General features: G+C 49.1%; 1 protein-coding gene across 1 annotated transcript in view; it reads left to right on the forward strand.

The window, feature by feature from the left end:
• Positions 1-18,419, forward strand: part of ULK2 (unc-51 like autophagy activating kinase 2) — a 66,969-nt gene that overhangs the window by 42,793 nt on the left and 5,757 nt on the right. The window contains exons 13-22 of the mRNA XM_082201715.1: positions 2,564-2,732; positions 4,132-4,192; positions 8,792-8,929; positions 9,855-10,000; positions 11,053-11,133; positions 13,492-13,784; positions 14,425-14,642; positions 16,242-16,351; positions 17,162-17,314; positions 17,927-18,135. Coding sequence (XP_082057841.1) covers positions 2,564-2,732; positions 4,132-4,192; positions 8,792-8,929; positions 9,855-10,000; positions 11,053-11,133; positions 13,492-13,784; positions 14,425-14,642; positions 16,242-16,351; positions 17,162-17,314; positions 17,927-18,135 — 1,578 coding nt within the window. The remainder of the gene's footprint in view (positions 1-2,563; positions 2,733-4,131; positions 4,193-8,791; positions 8,930-9,854; positions 10,001-11,052; positions 11,134-13,491; positions 13,785-14,424; positions 14,643-16,241; positions 16,352-17,161; positions 17,315-17,926; positions 18,136-18,419) is intronic.

Consider the following 18,419-nt stretch of genomic DNA (forward strand, 5'->3'; position numbering starts at 1 on the left):
GAGAGAGAGCACACGCTGGCTGGCTTGTGTGGGTGGGTGGGGGGAAACACTTGCCTTCCTTTCCTCACGTTATAGCCCTCTCCTGCATTCTTAGCCTTCTGTGTTTTTCCTTCCCTCCCCACTTAAAATGTGGTTACAAAGCATGGATCCACATGGATCCTCAGGATCTTTGCATTGGGTCAGCCAAAATTCACCATCAGAGCACATAGCATGTCCATGGCTACAGCCTGTCCCCCCCCCAAAAAAAAATCACGCACCCACTGTTGCCTGGGGCTGCAATGGTGCAAAAACATGGTTACAAAGCATGGATCCACATGGATCCTCAGGATCTTTGCATTGGGTCAGCCAAAATTCCCCATCAGAGCACATAGCATGTCCATGACTACAGCCTGTCCCCCCCAAAAAAAATCACGCACCCACTGTTGCCTGGGGCTGCAATGGTGCAAAAACGTGGTTAAAAAGTATGGGTCCACATGGATCCTCAGGATCTTTGCATTGGGTCAGCCAAAATTCACCATCAGAGCACATAGCATGTCCATGGCTACAGCCTGCCCCCCCAAAAAAAATCACGCACCCACTGTTGCCTGGGGCTGCAATGGTGCAAAAACGTGGTTACAAAGCATGGATCCACAGGGATTCTCAGGATTTTTGCATTGGGTCACCCCAAATTCACCATCAGATCACATGTCTGTGGCCACAGCATGAAGCACAAAAATGATACGTCCACTGTTTCATTCAGAATATTTTTTCCCTTGTTTTCCTCCTCTAAAAACGATGTGCGTGTTATGGTCAGGTGCGTGTTATAGAGCGAAAAATACGGTAGTTAGCGAATCTTCAAAGATCATAACTGAGGAGCTGAACAGTTGGTCTGTCAATGGTGGGCATGGCCTAGGGCTGGCAGAATCAACAAGGCCAAGTAAACTTGATCAAGCTGTTTCCAGACAGAGACTGATGCATTATGGGTTCTTGTTGTTACATTTCCCCTTCCGCCATCAAGTGCAGCAGCTCCCCAAATGTTGTTTGACTTCTTAAACATAGAGAGAGTTAATTTTTAATTATCAGTCTGGGCTGCGGTTCCACTTGAAGGGCCTTCCTCAGTGACTCCTCTCTTCCGCTCTAGTGACCCTTATTATTTCTGCTTTCCCCTGGTCCCCGTTGACCCAGCAGCCGTCTTCTCTCGGGTGAGCGAGGTGCCTCCTTGCAGAACAGTTAGCAGACAGTCGCGAGCACATTTTCTGCAGGCTCTTTCCTTCCACAACCGTGTATTTTCTGCTGTTTTGGTGGGTTTTGTCGTGTTTGTCTGGGGGGCTTCGGTGCAAAATAGAAAACAGTGGCATCTTCTGTACTGGGCCAACTTTTGGGTGGTGTCAAGAGAAATTTATTTTAGAGCAGAGGTTGGGATGCTTTTATCAGTCTGAGGGCCACATTCCCCTTTGGGCAACCATCTGAGGACCACATGCCAGTAGTGGGTGGGGCTAGAGTAGAGATGGGAAGGCCTGGGGGAAAACGGGGGGGGGCAGTTTTCCCCCAAAGCTGGTTTTTCTTCCTTATTTTTCCTTATTTTTTCCAGGTCTTCCCATCTCTAGACCAGAGTCAAAAGTGGGCAGAGCAATGGATGTAAATTTGACCTTTGTATAGTAGGCTAGTTTATATACCCACATTTTGATTGCTGTTAGCCGCCCTGAGCCCAGCTTCGGCTGGGGAGGGCGGGATATAAATAAAATTTATTTATTTATTTATTTATTTATTCCACTTTGAGATTTTTCTTTAAAATATAAAGTGGTATAGAAATGAAATAAATAACAATAATATACAACCCTCCCTCTATTCTCCATCCAAACAAGCAAGAGGCATTTAAGGACACATCCCAGCTAGGCAAAAGCATTCAAGGAAGGTGTGGAAAAGAGCTGAGGACCAGGTACAGAATAGGGAGAGTCCTGAGGGCCACATTTGATTCCCCCACCCTTGTTTTATTACCTGTTAATCATTTATTTTAACAACTTGCACTGCACTTAATCGCATCAGTCTCCGGGCAGTGTATGGGAGACCCGATACAATAAGACTAAAAATGAATTAAAAACAGAATTCAGGTATAATTCTGGAATAATAAGTCTTCAGAAAGTGCCAGAGGTTTGGAGATAACAGCCTATCTGACATCAACTGGAAGGGGTTTCCACAAAACTGGCCCCACCATATTCCTGGTGGGTGTAAGCTGTGTATCTGAGACATGGGGGCAGAAGGGACTACTCCCAGTGCCTCGCTCAGTTGCCTCAAGGATCAGCAGTTTTAGAAGTTTCTATGCCTCCCTTTGATTGAGCAATTCTGAAGGTAGCTCACAGCAGGTGATAGTCATGCCCTCCCATGTGTACCCATACACTCCAACGGCCTTTTGTCCTCTCTCCAATCAATGCAGGTTTTTGCATTTTATACAAATAAATCAAGTTGGGCCTACGTGGGGCAGCAGAAGGATAACAGCTCATGCACAGCCCTTTTCCTTGTGCCAGCCTCTTCCCCGATGGAGGCCCTGCAAGGGATCCTGACATCTCCTCTTTCCTCCCTTCAGTCCCTCCCAGACATGCAACATATCCAGGAAGACAACCTCTCTTCTCCTCCCTTGGGGCCTCCGAATTACCTTCAGGTGTCTAAAGACTCCACCAGCACCAGTAGCAAGAACTCCTCGTGCGACACGGACGACTTCGTTCTGGTCCCACACAACATCTCCGACCAGTCATGTAAGGCTCTGGATTTGTTGGCCCTTGGCCATTTGTCGCTGCCGTTTTTAATATTTAAAGAGAAATATGCACTGCTAATTTTTTACTCGTGTCATTGCTGAGTATGTTTCCTGTTTCATTTTCTCCCCATCCCCATTCAGAGAGCTCTCCTTAACTCCTGCAGGCCTTCCTTCCAGTGTCTTGCAAATGAGCAAGGGCTTCATGAGACTGGAGTATTATTTGGGGCAGGAGCAAAAAATGTTCTGGAAAAATGGTTTGAAAAGCTATACATTGTGTTCCCCACCACCACCTGGATCCCTTTCAATCTCATGATTGTATAGGTTAATGAAAACAGAACTCCAGAGGAATAAAAGCATGGAATAATTCCACGTTGAATTCCTTTCCTTGCTAGCAGGGTCCTTTTCCGGGGTGCCAATACAGGATCTACTTGCTGTCTCATATTATAACTTCGCCGCTCTACCCACCAGAATGGTGGCTCACGGGGGTCGACCTTTGCCCTGGGCAGGGGTGAGCTTTTCAACAGCAGCCCCTTACACTTCGCTTTCCCTGCTGGAAATGAAAAATCCATCCCACCTTACTCAGGGAGTGTTGCCATTGTGTATAAGCAACTGCACATTTATGCACATTCCGTTTGCACACAACGCGCAAATGGGTTCCTGGTACCTGGAAATGGGAAGCACCTGGTCAGCTGAAGCTCTCCGGCTCCCACAAGACAGAGAGAGGGGGGGGCTTGGTTGAGTAGAGTGTTACCCATTTTACGCAATTTCACGTATATGTGCGCGGGGACCTGGAACAGAATCCCCATGTAAACGGGGAGTCTCCTGTACGTAACAGCCTTGGTGGCATCCCAGCCACTGTTTCATCTATTCCCTGCCAGCTGTAACCTACTTTGCTGTGAAACTGCAGCTTTTATGGAGGCCATATTGGCACATTGCCCGTGTGATTCAGCTTTTATGCTGAAGCAGGTTGCACTTCACTTCTGCCATACGCTGAAGAAACACCTCTTTCCCCTGGCCTCTTGAGGCCAGAGATTTGCCTTTTCAGGGACCACCTTGTTCCTGTGATTATAATTTTTCAGACTGTTCGTAGTGTTAAATTTTAAATTGCTGTAACCCACTGTGGGACATCATGGTGCAGGGCAGATAATAAATTGTAGTAGTAGTAGTAGTAATACTAATAATAATAATAGCCAGCTTCCCATCAGTGTCTATTCAGGAATATGGTGTGCGTGTGAATATGCTGTGTTGTGCTCAACAGAGCCGCATTGTCTCCCTGTGCAGTGTCGCTTAGCACAGCTTCAAATTAAAATATTGCTGAGTTTCTCTTTCTCTCTCGCTGTATCTCTGCCACTCCCTGGGCCCTAATGCCTGTTTCCTGGTGTCTTCTTTTTGCTATACAGACGACATGCCTCTGGCAGCAGTCGGCCGTCGGGCCTCAAGTGAATTCCTGATGTGCGGAGGGTAGGTGGTGACGGTCGTTGAGCTCTGTTGCTTTGACATTCATTGCCCAGAGTGTAGGAGGAATGAAAAGTCACTAGATCGGCTTCCTCCAGCCTGATGCCCTCTGCATGTTTTGGACTACAATTCCCATGAGCCCCAGCCAGCAAAACCGTATGCATTTACGGGGTCCACTTAATAATTGGCTCTTTAATTGGTTGAGGACAACGCTTGGTTGCACAGGCACACTCTGAGGTTTGTCAGTGACCCAGCAGTGGATCCCCACACTGCAGCTGAAGACCAATTCACAAGCCCCAGTGCTGTTTAAACAAGAACCAGTAATATCCCTACCCTGAACAAACCTGTTGCCTTTGTTGTGTTGCAAGATGTGCTACAAAAGTGGCCTGCTGAAGAAGGCTGAGAGCTGTAGGCTTGTAAACTTGGAATGTAAGAACATAAGAAGAGCTCTGCTGGATCAGGCCAGTGGCTCATCTAGTCTAGCATCTTGTTCTCACAGTGGTCCAGCAGCTGCTTCTGTGGGAAACCCGCAAGCAGGATTCAAGCCCAAGAGCACTCTTTCCCCCTCCTGTGGTTTCCAGCAACTGGTATTCAGAAACGTTGCTGCCTTTGTACCCCAGCAAATTAATCCTTCAGTTGGAAGCAAAGCTATGCCAGTGCAAGAACGGAATCAAAGCCGGAGCTTGTGGCTCTCTTCTTGCTTGCTTTCTTCTTCCCTCTTGTGCCACAGGAGACCGTGTAGAGTCCGTTGCGCAATTGGCCGCGACGCTTAGGCATCAGCCCCAAAGCCACTCTTTGACTTTGCCACTTTCACAGGCGCTTACTTCATACAAGGCATAACAGTCGTACAATCAGTACAGCAGCAGCAAATCCCTGAAAATCTCCCCCAAACAAACCTTTTTAAAGTCCTTAAAAAAAAATAAAAGCACTGTCTCTGCCGGAAAAGTGCTGATGTTGTGCTCAATGCAGCTTCTGAATTTGCACACTGCAGAGTAGCCCCGGCCAGACTTTTATCTAGATTCAGGCGAAAGATGTTTATCTGTGCTTCAGGGGAAGCCCTGAGAGAACTTTGGCTGCTTTCTGATTGGTAAGAATTTTTTATTATTGGTGAAACTGATTTCATTTGTTTCTGAAGCGTTCTTACCCTGTTCCTCAGCAACTAAAAAACGATCAATAATGAGACAGCCCCCTGCTCTCAGGCTTGTACTCTAAAAGACATGGCACAAAAAGGAGGCGAGATTGGAAGAGGAAAATGGCAACCCCAGGCACTAGATCTTAAGTTACTGAGTTTTTATGACTGCCAGCTGGAATGGAAACATTTCAGGGGAAAGATGAGCTGGTTTCTCAGCAGAACTGTTAAGGTGGCTCTCACTTTCTCCTCTCATACTCATTTAAAGTTGAGGTCGATTTGCAAAGGTGAGTGGGGGTTCCGCAACTGAAACTTCACATGCTTCCCCTCTTATGGGGGAGATTTGGCTTGGGGAAAACTGTGGCCAAATGCTTTCAAGTTGCTGTTGGCTGCAGGGGGGCCAGATTAACAGGCCACCCCAACCCCCCAGGTACTGAAAGTTTTCTTACTCTGGTTAACAGCAGTTTTGGAGGATCAGAGCTGGGGGCGGGGGGGGGGAACGTTAGAGCCTTTATGCGAGGGATAGCCAACATGGTGCCCTCCAGAATTTGTTGGACTATGACTTCCATCAGCCTGTGTAAACATGGCCAGTGATGGTGGAAGTTGAAGTCCAGCAGCATCTTGGGGGGGGGGTGCCACGTCAGCGACATCATGGGCCCTACTGCAAATCCCTCGCTCTGTCGGCAGCACCTTTTTTAAGGGTGGGTGGGTTGGCAGGAGAGTTCAAACTCTGCCGCTTACAAATTACATTGCATTTTGACTGTTTATGAAGCGAGGTTCTGTTATGCCCATTTTACAGATGGGAGAGCTGCAGTTGTGGGGAAACACCTTGTCCTGCAGGCAAGTTCGGTTGAGAGTTGCCTTCACGGCTGGGTGACGCTGTGCATGCTGGACTTTGCCATCTGCTCTAATGTTTGGGGTGACAGTAGCTCAACCTTTTCTTACCGGGGGTGCTGAAAGAGTCCTGAAGCGATTGGTCTCGCGTGTGTTTGTGTGTCAGTCATAGCTTGTTCCTGTGCGTCCTTCTGTGTGCTAGAGCCCCTGTGGCCAAGCCCAGCTTCCATCATCCCAGATGCTGCAGAGCCTCCTTGTGGGAAAACCTCATTAGCAGCTTTCTTCTCTCTCTAAGTTGCTGAGCAGCATCAAGCTGCCATGATTTCAGCCCTTTCCATTTCGGCAAGGTGTGAGAGAGGAGCTAGGCTCCAGAGAGATGGGGAATGTCATGGCAACAAGGATGAAGCTGAAGTGGGCTCTCCAGGGCTTTGTGGTGGTGGTGCTTAAAAACAGCTGAGCAAAACTCTTTTCTGCAGCCTGCCATCCAGTTTCCAGCTTCCTACAGGAGCAAGATTTTGTTCACTGGGGAAGTTGTGTGTTGAGGAAGGAGCAAAGCTTGTCGCTCCTCCCTGGATTGGATAAATTAGTCTCCATTGGTTGGTTTATAAAAACATTTGTATAATGCTGTGTCATTAAAAATCAAAGATGTTTCTAGCAATAAAAACATAAAGCCATGAAAAAGTTAAGATGGGGCCCCTGCGGATTTTGCTTCATTCGGATCCATCCATTGCCCTTTCATAAGCATCTAGCATGCATTGTGATGGTGCAAAGCTCACCTGTGTAGCTTGGAAAAGACTTAAGGAAATTAAAAAATGTCATTTGAAGAGGCAAGACACCCCTGGGATTCTTGAGGGAGCAGAGACAAAAAGCAGCCAAGTCTTTTGCAGAATTCTCAAGTTGAAGCTGAAGGGCTTAGCTGAAATCTGATTGAATGCCTGCTGGGAGGAGAAGAGAGAGCAGGAGAGTTTGGGGACACGTTTAGTATGGACTCTGCTCTTGGCATCAAGCCCACGTTAGGGATTGTGAGGGAAAAGATTGGAAATGAAACTGCCAACATCCTAAAGACTTCCTGCAAATCTCTGGTGATGCCACACTTTGAATACTGTGTACAGTTTCTGGTTTCCTCACCGCCAAAAGGTTACCTGGCTAGTCAGTCGTTCCTGGCGTGTGGCTGCTGTCACATGCTGACAACTTCCAGGAGCCACAGGTGAGAGCTGAGTGCAAGGTGGGGACTAAGGATGCACAGACGACCCCAGAAGGAGGATGACATGTCCCTCACCTGCGGTACTAACCCTCCTCTAACAACCCATAAACTACCACAATTATAAGACTAATAAAAACAGTTATGAGATAAAATGCAAAAATGTAGGAGACTGCAAATGATGGGTTATTCAGCGAACATTTTGAGACTATGGACTCTTCCTCACAGAAAACAGATTTAGCTATCTGAACAGATAGTTTGGGTTAACTGTCTCCCATAGTTTGAAGAACTAAGGCTGCAAGGACAGACTAAATGAAGGATTTCTTCAAACAGTGCATAATTAAACTAAGGCGTTTGCTCCCACAAGAAGTCGTGATGGCTATCAACTTGGATGGCTTTAAAAGGGGAGGAGAAGACTACCAATGGCTAGTACCCACAATCGCGATGTTCTTCATCCATTATGCCTCTGAATACCAGTTCCTAGGAATCACAAGTGTGGAGAGAGTTGCTGTTTGTGGGCTGCTGACTTGGGGGCTTCTGTTTGGCCACTGTGAGAACAGTGCTGGACTCGATGGGCCCCCTTTGGCCTGATCCAGTAACCAGGCTCTCTTCTGATGTGCAGCTCGCCCCAGTGTGGGCTGCACAGTTTGCGCCTGTAGGTCTTCCCCCACATCTACCTTCCCCCAAAACGTTTTGGCACAAATCTAAGCTAGTGAACTTCAGGCATCCACTTCAGAGCATGGGCAGCGGCTGCCGCTGTGTGGCTCCTTCCCAAGCATATCTTGACCTGTGTTTAGCTGAGCTGTTCTCAAGAGGCCAGCATCGACTGGCTGAGAAGTTTGCAGCAGAAGTGCATGAACCACACATGAACCCACACAACAGCATGCTTAGGTGATAATCTTTGGCTGGTTTATTGACTAGTTACATAAGCTGTTTTCTTGCTCCAAACCGTTCCCCGTATCGCCTGCCTTTTTGAGCCTTGAACAAACACAAGGCAAGGCAGGCCATCCATCCCTGCTCCTGAACTTCCTGTTCTCTCCCCACAGTGGATTTTCCTAGAATGACTTTGTTTTGAAACATTGGAAGTGGGTGGGGAGAGAGCGTCCTCCAGCCTCTCTGCCCGCCTGCCTGCCTGCCTGTGGGGAGGAGGGGAGGGGCCCAGTGTGCAGATGACCTGCTTTCCTCCGAGTTAAATGATTGATTTTTCCAGTCAAGTCTCCAGTCCCTGCTGGTTTGCACTCCGGCTCATTAGCAGAGGCTTGTTTGCCGCTGTCCACAAACCGCAGCTATTTGGCGCACATGTAGACCTTGCCGGGAAACCCAGGCGCTTGTTCGTTTGCCTCTCCCCCAAAGACCCACGTTAACTCTGGACAATGGTGCAGATTGAAAAGCGGCTGCTCTGCCACCCCTCATTCCCCCTCTCCTTCCCTCCCGCCTTCAGGCAGTGCCAGCCGTCGGTCTCCCCCCGCAGCGAGACGGCACCCATCCCGGTTCCCACTCAGCTACGCAATTACCAGCGCATCGAGCAGAACCTGACCTCGGCTGCCAGCCCCATCTCAAACCCCCATGGGTCGCCCAGGTAAGAGAACTTTTTATTTTTTCGTATTTGCTTTGCCCGCCCTCACCAAAGGAAGATGTCTTGCTGGTAATTTAAAAAAAACATACATTGTTTTTCTTTCTTTGAATTGGGTTATATGACTATAAGGCCATTGTACAGTGGGTACCTCGGGTTACATACGCTTCAGGTTACAGACTCCTCTAGCCCAGAAATAGTGCTTCAGGTTAAGAACTTTGCTTCAGGATGAGAACAGAAATCGTGCTCTGGCGGTGCAGCAGCAGCAGGAGGCCCTATTAGCTAAAGTTGTGCTTCAGGCTAAGAACAGTTTCAGGTTAAGAACGGACTTCCAGAACGAATTAAGTACTTAACCCGAGGTACCACTGTACATTTAAAGCACACACAATGATACACAACCCCGCCCCCAACCCTGGGAACTGTAGTTTAAGGGTGCTGGGGGTTGTCGGTCTGTGAGGGATACACTACAGTTCTCAGTGGATTCCATGTCCTCTAAATATGCTTTAAGCATACGGTGTGTTTACCTAACTTGATGAGCACGTTGGAACTCTACAAGACCCAGCAGGATATTTGGTGGGAGCAATTGGAGGTTATGTCGCAGAAGAAACATCCTAACTGTTGATGTGAAACGGTGTCTAAATATGTTTGGAAGTCGTTTAATGTTTGAAGAAGGGTTGGGAAGTCACTGTTGCTATTGTTCAAACAAAAGCTGAACATTCTGGGGTCGGGTTGGGAATGTATCTCTGTTAAGATTGCTGGTGACAGGCTGGCAGCGGCTGCTGCTGCTGATTTGATTTTTTTACCCGCTCATCACCAGGTTGGCAAAGGCTGTCCTAGGGTGTCAAAAGACCCAAAGTAAAGAGGAGCACATATTGCAAACAGATCTCTCCCTGAAACTGGACACAAATCTCCTTTTGGGTTTTGTTTGCAGATCCGCTGTGGTGAGGCGGTCAAACACCAGCCCCATGGGCTTCCTGAAGACCGGCTCCTGTTCCCCAGTGCCAGCCGATTCCGCGCAGGGCGTTGGGCGCAGGCTGTCCACGGGATCTTCCCGTCCATACTCCCCTTCACCACTCGGTAAGCGCATCAGCAGAAACACTTGAAAGGTGCTGTTTAGCACAAAAAGAGGTGGTTGCTTAACTCTCGAAGATGGCTTTTGTGTGCACTTGATAGCAAAATCTTGTGCTCAGCAAATAGCTCACCACTGCTGGAGGGGGGAAAGGTCTAATCTCTGTGATAATCAGGGCAAGCTTGAAATGCCTGAAGCCCCCACAGGCGCTATGCCAGGGATGAAACCCCAGCTCCACACGTGCTAGCTTGGGGATTGCACAGCACAAATGGATTTGTTGGCTAGAGGTCTTACCTGGCCTTCCCTGTAAACTCCATGGGCAGGTTACAAGAATATAGCTATCTGGTTATAAGAGAAATAAGACCAGTTGCAATTACGAAATCAGGAGAGTGTGTGAAAACAAAAAACAGTTCCATCTATAAAACAATTCATTTCATGTATTAAAAACTGGGTTGTTGAAGTTTTGCTACAAGTAAACTTAATGTAACAGCATTAATGAATTTCAGTGGGTCTGCTCTGAGTAGGAGTAATGGTGGGTGCAGCCCAATGCAAACATTTAAAAATAATTCCATACATATATACAGTTGAATAGTTCTGATGCAGATGCAAGCTGGGGTAAAGACAATTGAAGTCTGCTGTGACTACAGTGTCAACCTCCTCACCAGACCCTTTCACTTTAGCTCTGAGCTGGATAGTGTGAAACAGAGCTATGAGATTATAGTGAAAACAATCATAGTCTCCAACTAGTAAAATTAAGTTTGCCCTCAGCTTTCATGGACCCAGGACTCAATTTATGAAGCATCACCCTGGAAGTTCCAGCTCATGTGATTGGGGGGGGGGAGGCAGTGAGGACCGTAAGCGTTGGGGTCAGAGGGAAGGGAAACGGAAAAGTGAAGACTGAAGCTACTGCTCAGAAAGCTGTGCTTCGGAGATCTTGTTTATAATCACAATGAGCAGCTGTTGATCAATGGCACCTGTGGTGTATTTGTTTGATCAAATGCTCCCTTGTTTTCTTTTTCCGGAAAATGATAATGGTGCGTGCCCTTCCCTTCTCCAATAGTTGGCACCATCCCTGAGCAACTCGGGCACTGCTGTTGTGGGCAGCTGCAAGGGCACGACTCCCGGAGCCGGAACTCCTCAGGTGAGCGGCATCTCATCCCCGGTTCACTTGCTTATTTTATGTCATTTATATACGCTGCTTCATATTTCCGAGAAGAATCTCCCAAGCGCTTTACAGCAGCCTAAGATCGTCACAAAGAGCCGGAACACTACCCCAGTCTTAAGGCACAGCCTTCGGCCTGCCGCCCGGACATGCACATCCTGGGCAACTGAAATGGGCCCCATTTCAAGAACCCTAAGTCACAAAGGTTTCTGGGTAGCTTACCCAAGAAGCTCTTGGGCACAAAGCAGTTGCTTGAAAGACTGGCAGAGATGAGCTCTTCTCTATAGATTTGGGAGCACTGTGTTTTGGTTCTACAAACATCACAGATCAAGGAGTCTTTGGGCATGAACCTGATGGTGCAATTTAATAGGATTTCCCTTGTAAGGTGTTTTTTGCTTCTCTTCCTAGTAACCCCATTTGGCTGGTCTCTCGTGTTCCCATTTTACAGATGGGAGAAGAGGTTGAGTCTCTCTCCACCAAGGGCTCTTGGGGACTGAAGCAGCTCTTGGTGATGCTTCTCTGGACTGTACCATTTGATGCTGCCATAGGGGGGGGGCCGCTCACATCTGCATGCTCTCTCACATGGGTATTTATTATATTTCATTAGTGGGGCCAGAGCAGCCAGGTAGGGGGTTCCTCCTCACTTGCCTTCTGAAGCTGTAGAAGAAGAAAAAGCGTCATGTGCACATGTGTGAATCAGCCCCCAGTCTTGATTAAAGCGAGACTAGCCCAGCCCTCCGAGAAGGAAGCCCCAGCACCCCCTGATGTCTTGGGCATCAGGAAAACTCTGCCCTGGAGCTTTATGCTGAAAGTTCTGCTGCACAGCCCACAAACTGACGGTTAACTCATTGAGAACAGCAGGGTTGGTTTTAATCAAAAAGGGGGTGCCTTTTTAAAGGAAGCAAGGGAGGCAACCTCTGTTAGCTTTGTGGATGGTCCTACACACAGGTCTTTGTTGGGTCAGCTTCCGTGGCTCTCTTTGTTCGGACGGGCAGGCACAATTGCACATGCGCAGAGCGGTTGCCTGCCAAGCGCTTGGCTTTTGTGGGGGGGTGTGTGTGTAGCACTGTTCAAGTACAGCTCCCTCCCGAGATGGAGGACAGGCAGCCGGCGCTGTGACCCCAGCCGACCTTCCCTGCGTCCTCAGTTCCCCCCCCAGCTTTGATGTTGTACTGTAGGCTCTGCTCCCTCCCTCTCTCTCCCTCTCTAGTGGATTATGAAAGCGCTGGATTGTAAGCTTCCTCCTCCCCACCCCCTTTCCCAGGCTTTCAGTCCTTTGTGACTTCTGATGACAAAGGAAAAGCTTTCCATCCACTCAACCCAAGTGGATCTCCCCAGCTCTCCGCATGCGCATAAGGCCTTTGGGTTGATGGACAGTGGTGAATCTTCGGTTGGCAGCCATGACTTTTTAAAGAAATTTTGGACTCTGGGTACAACAAAGAGCGCAATATCTATCATTGTGAGAGGCCATAAAGCAAAGGGTGGCATTCAACTAAGTTCTGCTCAGAGTCGACCCCTTGAAATCAATGGGTGTAGCTTAGTCATGCTCGTTAATTTCAGCGGGTAGTTGAATACCACCTAGAATGACATCTGCTCCATACATTGGAAGCACATGGCTTCTCCCAAAAGATTTGTTTGTTAAAGGTGCTGGCAGTTGTAAGGAGGGAACCCATAGCAGTTATAGTTATGTGAATGTGCTTTAAATCGGAGGCAGTGGGCTCAACGTTACCTCTTTAGGGATAGTGGTGACAGCATGCCTCGTGGGAGTGTTCTGAGGGCGAGCAATTTTCAGTGGTACAGTACACTGGCATAGTGTTTTACTCAAAGTAGACCTGTTGAAGTTAATGGACCTAACTCAGTCCTGTTCATTAATTTCAGTGGATGTGTTCTGAGTAATGCCCAGTTGAATGCCATGCAAAACCATACATGTAGAACACACAGTTCCCAGGATCCTTTCAGGGAAGTATATTTTTTAAGGGTGCTGGGAATTGTAACTATGTGGGTGGCAAACCTGGTTGACCCCTTTAGTCTGGGGCTTTCTGTGTGCAAGGCAGGTGTGCTCTTAGACTGAGCTATTCCTCCCCCCCCCAAAAAAAAAAAATGGTTACCTTCGTCTGAATGTCAGTTGTTGAGGTTCACAAGTGGGGAGAAAGTTTCTGCCTTGCTTGTGGGCTTCCCACTGGGGCATCTGGTGTGGATGTGCTTCTGGCTTGCTCATGCATCTAGGGCTGGGTAAAGAGTATTTCCTCTTGCCGTCATCTCTTCAGAGGGAAGACTCTGCTGGGAGCTTTGAATCCCACCCAGATGGCCTTTTCCCACTTCTTCCTCTTCCCCCAGGCTCCCCGGCACCACAGTCCCAGTCTCCGCAGTCCCTCCTGATGGCGGGTGCCCGTCTACAGAGCAGCCCGGCGACCCTGACGGACATTTACCAGAACAAGCAGAAGCTCCGGAAGCAGCACTCGGACCCTGTCTGCCCGTCCTACGCAGGCTACAGCTACAGCCACTCTCCCCAGCCAGCCCGGCCGGTCAGCCTGGGGACGTCACCCACGAAGCACGCAGGATCGTCGCCCCGGAGCTCAGACTGGCTCTTCAAAACGCCCCTGCCGACAATCATTGGCTCTCCCACAAAGGTGGGCGTTGGGACCTCTTCCACAGGGACAAGATTGGTAGGCTCTGGACCAGCCTAGAAATGCTGACTCCCTCTCAGAGGAATTGGGAGCAGGTTAAGGATCATGTGCTGTCTCCAGGGAATTAGTTTATCCCCCCCCCCCCAGCCTCTGCTTGCACGAGATCCCCTGGCGCCATTGCTTAACTGCGCTTAAATGGATGTCTGTTGTTGACTCATTTGTTTTTTAAGTCATAGCCAACTCATGGTTGGACTCCCAAGGGCTGTATGCAATGCAGCTCCGCTGGCGAAAGGGGCTTCGATTTGAACAATGAAACCTCCTCTCCAGGCACCTCAAAACCAGCTCCAGGCTGCTGGGGGACCCTCCAGAGCAGATTTGGGGTGGGAGTTGCGGAAACGGAAGTCCCGCTGCTATCGACTAGCTGTCGTTGCCACTGGCAGTTGGAGTTAACGTCTGATGGGCCGCCATTTCCCCCATCCTTGGCTTGAAACCAGAGACTTGAATGGCATGTGGGGGTGGGGTGTGACTCCAGGAAGAGAGGGAGGCTGCTCCTGATCTTCTTAAGCCTCAGCTGCCTCAAAATGATAAAGCCTGATTGGAACGAAACCCCGTGAGACTCACTTCTATTTTATTTGCCCTTCAGACAACCGCTCCTTTCAAGATCCCCAAAACGCAAGCCTCCTCCAACTTGGTGGGCCTGGTCAGCCGCCAGGGACCATCGGACGCCCCACTACTGCAGCAGGCGAAGGATGTGGGCGAGGCGAGAACGTTCCCCCACTTCCATTCGACACAGGGAAGCGACAGGCAGGCAGCGGAACAGCAGCAGCAGCAGCATCACCGTGGCAAGACTCTGTTTGGCAGGTAGCAGCCTCCACCCTCCCTCTCCAAATGCTGTGCCCTAAACAACTTGGCCCCAGAGTGCCTTAACCTCCGTCCCCCACCCCCTTACGCTGCACCCCAGTCACTGAGGTGTTCTGAGGGGCCGCATTTGGGGGTCCCACTTGCCCCCAATTTTTGGCTGGCCTTTTCCACAGGTCGAGCGTTCACTGTGGCAGGCCCTGAAATCCTTGCTAGTAGAAGAGGCTTGCCGGGAACTGTCCCTGCTCCACTTTAGATGGGTAAAAAACAACCCTGCCTTATTCAGGCAGGCCTTTTCAAACTAGAGATTATTTGCCCAACCAGCTGTTACTTAAGCGTTTGACATTTTAAATTTGTTTCTATTGAAATGTCTTGGGGGGGGGGTTATCCCATATACCTCCTTGTGCTATTTTTATACAACAGTGTGGGTTTCCAAGTAAATAAGTTTTTTAATTAAAAAAAAAATCCATTGCCCTCAGACTCTTCAAGTCCCTTCATGCCCCAAAACCCATGCCAAGGATCACTGTAGAGGCAGAGCTGTGGAGCAGAAGGAAAAAATCACCCATTTCACATCTTACCTTTACCAAGGATTGCAGCAGGCCCCTTTCACCTGTTCTTGCTCTCCTCTTGCCTGTTTGTGGCATATACAAATGGGGCAGAGTGGGTCCTATTTCCTCAGCTGACAAAACAGTTCTGGTTCTGCTGATTCTATAAGGGAGGCCTTAGCAAAGCACTGAACTTACCACCACCCCAGAGCACTAGGGTTAAGCTTTCAGTGCAGCTCTCTTCCTCCCGCAGAAGCCACTGTGGAAATGGAACGGAAGCACCTGGTTGTTTCATTGGGCTTGCCCAGGAAAAGGTCCCAGCGGAACACGATCTCTGCAGTGTGTGGTTTAGACCACAGCATGTGGATCTGGTGTGTCAGTGTGTGTAAATATAAGCCTCATTTCCTGGTGCGGCTTCTCCCCCTCCAGCACTCAAAAGTTCCCCCTTGTTTTGCATTTTGGACTTTCAAATCCATGTTTGTTTCTCCCTGCCTGCAAACTCCTACCAGATGAAGGTGGGTGTAAATTACAAATGACCCATTGTGATCTGTTGTACAGTTGGTTTTCTTTCTTCCCCCCTAGTTCTACTAGGTCTCCCCCACCCCCGAAGTGGATCTTTAAACAGCTCTTTTGAGAGCATTTTCCCCTCCTCTGCTGTGCTCTGCTTGCCCACTCCCCACCCCCCAGGCTGGATGTACACACTATCTGACTTGACCACAGCACTGCATCGTGGGGAGTGGCTTCCTGAAGCCAGCACACCCCACCCTCTGTTTTAGTTTACATCAGACCTGCACAAAGTGAAGGCGGTCACAATGGGGCCAGGACTGGGGAAGAGTGGGTCAAGCCATGACCTATGTCTAGCAAACTGCATTTGGCATGGTGGATCACAGCTCGTGCAGGCCTGGCATACGTTGAGGATACTTAACTCACGCCACAGTCTGAGGTCAGCCGCACACTAAAGCCAGGAGAAGCAAGTCACACACCCCCTTGCCCAGCCCAGGCTTTGCCCGCTGGATTTTGCCATTTCCCAAGCGCAGTGTGCTATCTTTCTGCCTAGGTCTGTGAGCACCGGCAAGCTGTCAGATCAGCAAGCAAAAGCCGCTCTGGGAGGCCAGCTCTGTCAGGGCAGTACAGACAGCCTTAACACTGAGCGGCCAATGGATACAGGTAAGGCAGCTGGTGGCTGGAGCTCTTGGTAGATTGGAAGGCAAGGGAGAAATGGAGGAAGAATGACTGTTCAGTAGCTGCATGCATGAGAGAGAGAGAGAATAAAAAGCCTGTGAGTGTATTATATTGAGTGTACATACAGGTATGCATACATTCACTCCTTCCTGGAATGCCAGAGGCCCCCACCTGTGCTGGCATACTGCTGGCTTCTGAAGGCACACCTGTTTACCTGGTCATTCCCTTGATCACTCTCCCCATGACTCCCATTTTAATGGAGCTGTTTTCATCGTGTGTTTTACACACACCCCTGCCAGCTGAAGAGAGTGCCACAAATCCACCCAAGTGGACTCCAGCCCACAAAAGCTTCACATTCAAATTGCCCCCAAACTTTATGCCCACTGCATTACTGATAGCCAGGCGGAATCAAAAACATAAGTAACATGAAGGCATGGATTATCCGTCGGCCTTTGTGCTCGCAAAGGTTTTCCTTTTTCCCCCCAAGAGAGAAAATCAAATTTTCATCAAATGTTAGTAGGGCTGCCCGGGTCCAGATTAAAGTTGCTCCTCTCTCCGCCTTGCCTGGGTTAAGCCAAAAGCCTCACAGGAAAAAGTGGGTTTTGAGGAGGGATCTGTAATGGGAGATAACCAGGGAGGTGGCAAGAGGGACAGCAGATACCCTTGAGGGAACTGAGGTAGGCCTCTAGCCCCCCTGCCCTTCCCAGTGCCCATGTTTGGCTCCAGCTGTACTTGTACATTGTGTGTGAGGCATGTCCTCATGAGGACTAACATACCATCTCTTCCTCCCCCCAGCTCCACCGGGGGCCTGTGGCATCGCAGTAGTTCCTCCCTCCATGGGAGCTGGCGTGAGCTCGAGAGCCGTGATGTTTACTGTGGGGTCCCCTCCGAACAGCGCCACTCCTCCAACCTGCACCCACATGGTCCTCAGAGCTCGGACAACATCTGGTGAGTGGCATGGCGGGGCCAGATTGTGCAGGGAGGTGGGAGTTCAGGAGAAGTCAGTTCAGGATCTCAGACTGTTTCCCCAAAATAAGGTCACCATATTTCAAAAGGTGAAAATCCAGACAAAAAAGCGGTGGTGGTGGTTGTTTTGCCAAAGTTGTTGAGCTTTTTCTGGCAACCCTACCCCCTCACTTCTCCTGCCCAAGTCATACATAGTGTGGTTATTATTATTTTTTAAGTATTCCAGGGCAAAAACCCTCTCAAAAGATTAGGGGAGCCTTCTGTCTGTCTGCAGAAGTGCTTCAGCCCTTTTAATACTCCTCCCTTGACTGAATCACAGGAAGAGCCTCAAGCATCCTTACTTAGACATTGATTTGCTCCAGGGCTTCTGAGAAAAAAGTACACTTGTGGTTGGGTGGAGAGTGAAAATCGTTGCCACCACATGTCTGTAATTTTATTTTATAGTTTACTGTTCCCTGAGCTTTGACAGGGACCTTGGCACCTCCTGCTTTGTTTGTAGCTGATTTTCACCTGGGGCAGGGGGCTTCGAAGTCAGCCAGAGTTGTTGGGCTGAAACAAGTGTGTGTTTCTTTCTCCCCTCCCCACCCTTTCCAGTCGGCTCCAACAGCTCTGGGGGGTCTCTGTGTTCTACCAGCGGCCGGGTCCTCATGGGCTCCCCTCCTGGTGTTTACATGGGCTCCTCTCCCCCCGGAGCAGAGGCAGCTCCGTGCCTGAAGTACATGCCTTATGGCACTTCACCTCCAAGCTTAGAGGGGTTTATCACCTTTGAGGCCCCAGAACTGCCGGAAGAGACTTTGATGGAGGTAAGGAACAGCGGCAACTTAAGAGTGAGTATATGTTACTGTGTATTGGGGCTGGGGTTTCTCCAGATGTTGCAAGGTCAACTGTCAGGGATGACTGGAGATGGGCTGCAGCTACAGCTGGAAGACCACAGATGTCCCATCCCTGTTAAATAAATTAAACGCACGTTGTTAAAGCAGTTTAGGTTTTTATAAGATAGTTGGTATTGCTTCTATTTAAATTCCACCCCCTGCAATATTTCCATTCACATACACATACATACACAGGAGTACCCATTTTTTCCTCT

This window comes from Podarcis vaucheri (genome assembly GCF_965113315.1).
Source record: "Podarcis vaucheri genome assembly, chromosome: 15".
Lineage (NCBI taxonomy): Eukaryota > Metazoa > Chordata > Lepidosauria > Squamata > Lacertidae > Podarcis > Podarcis vaucheri.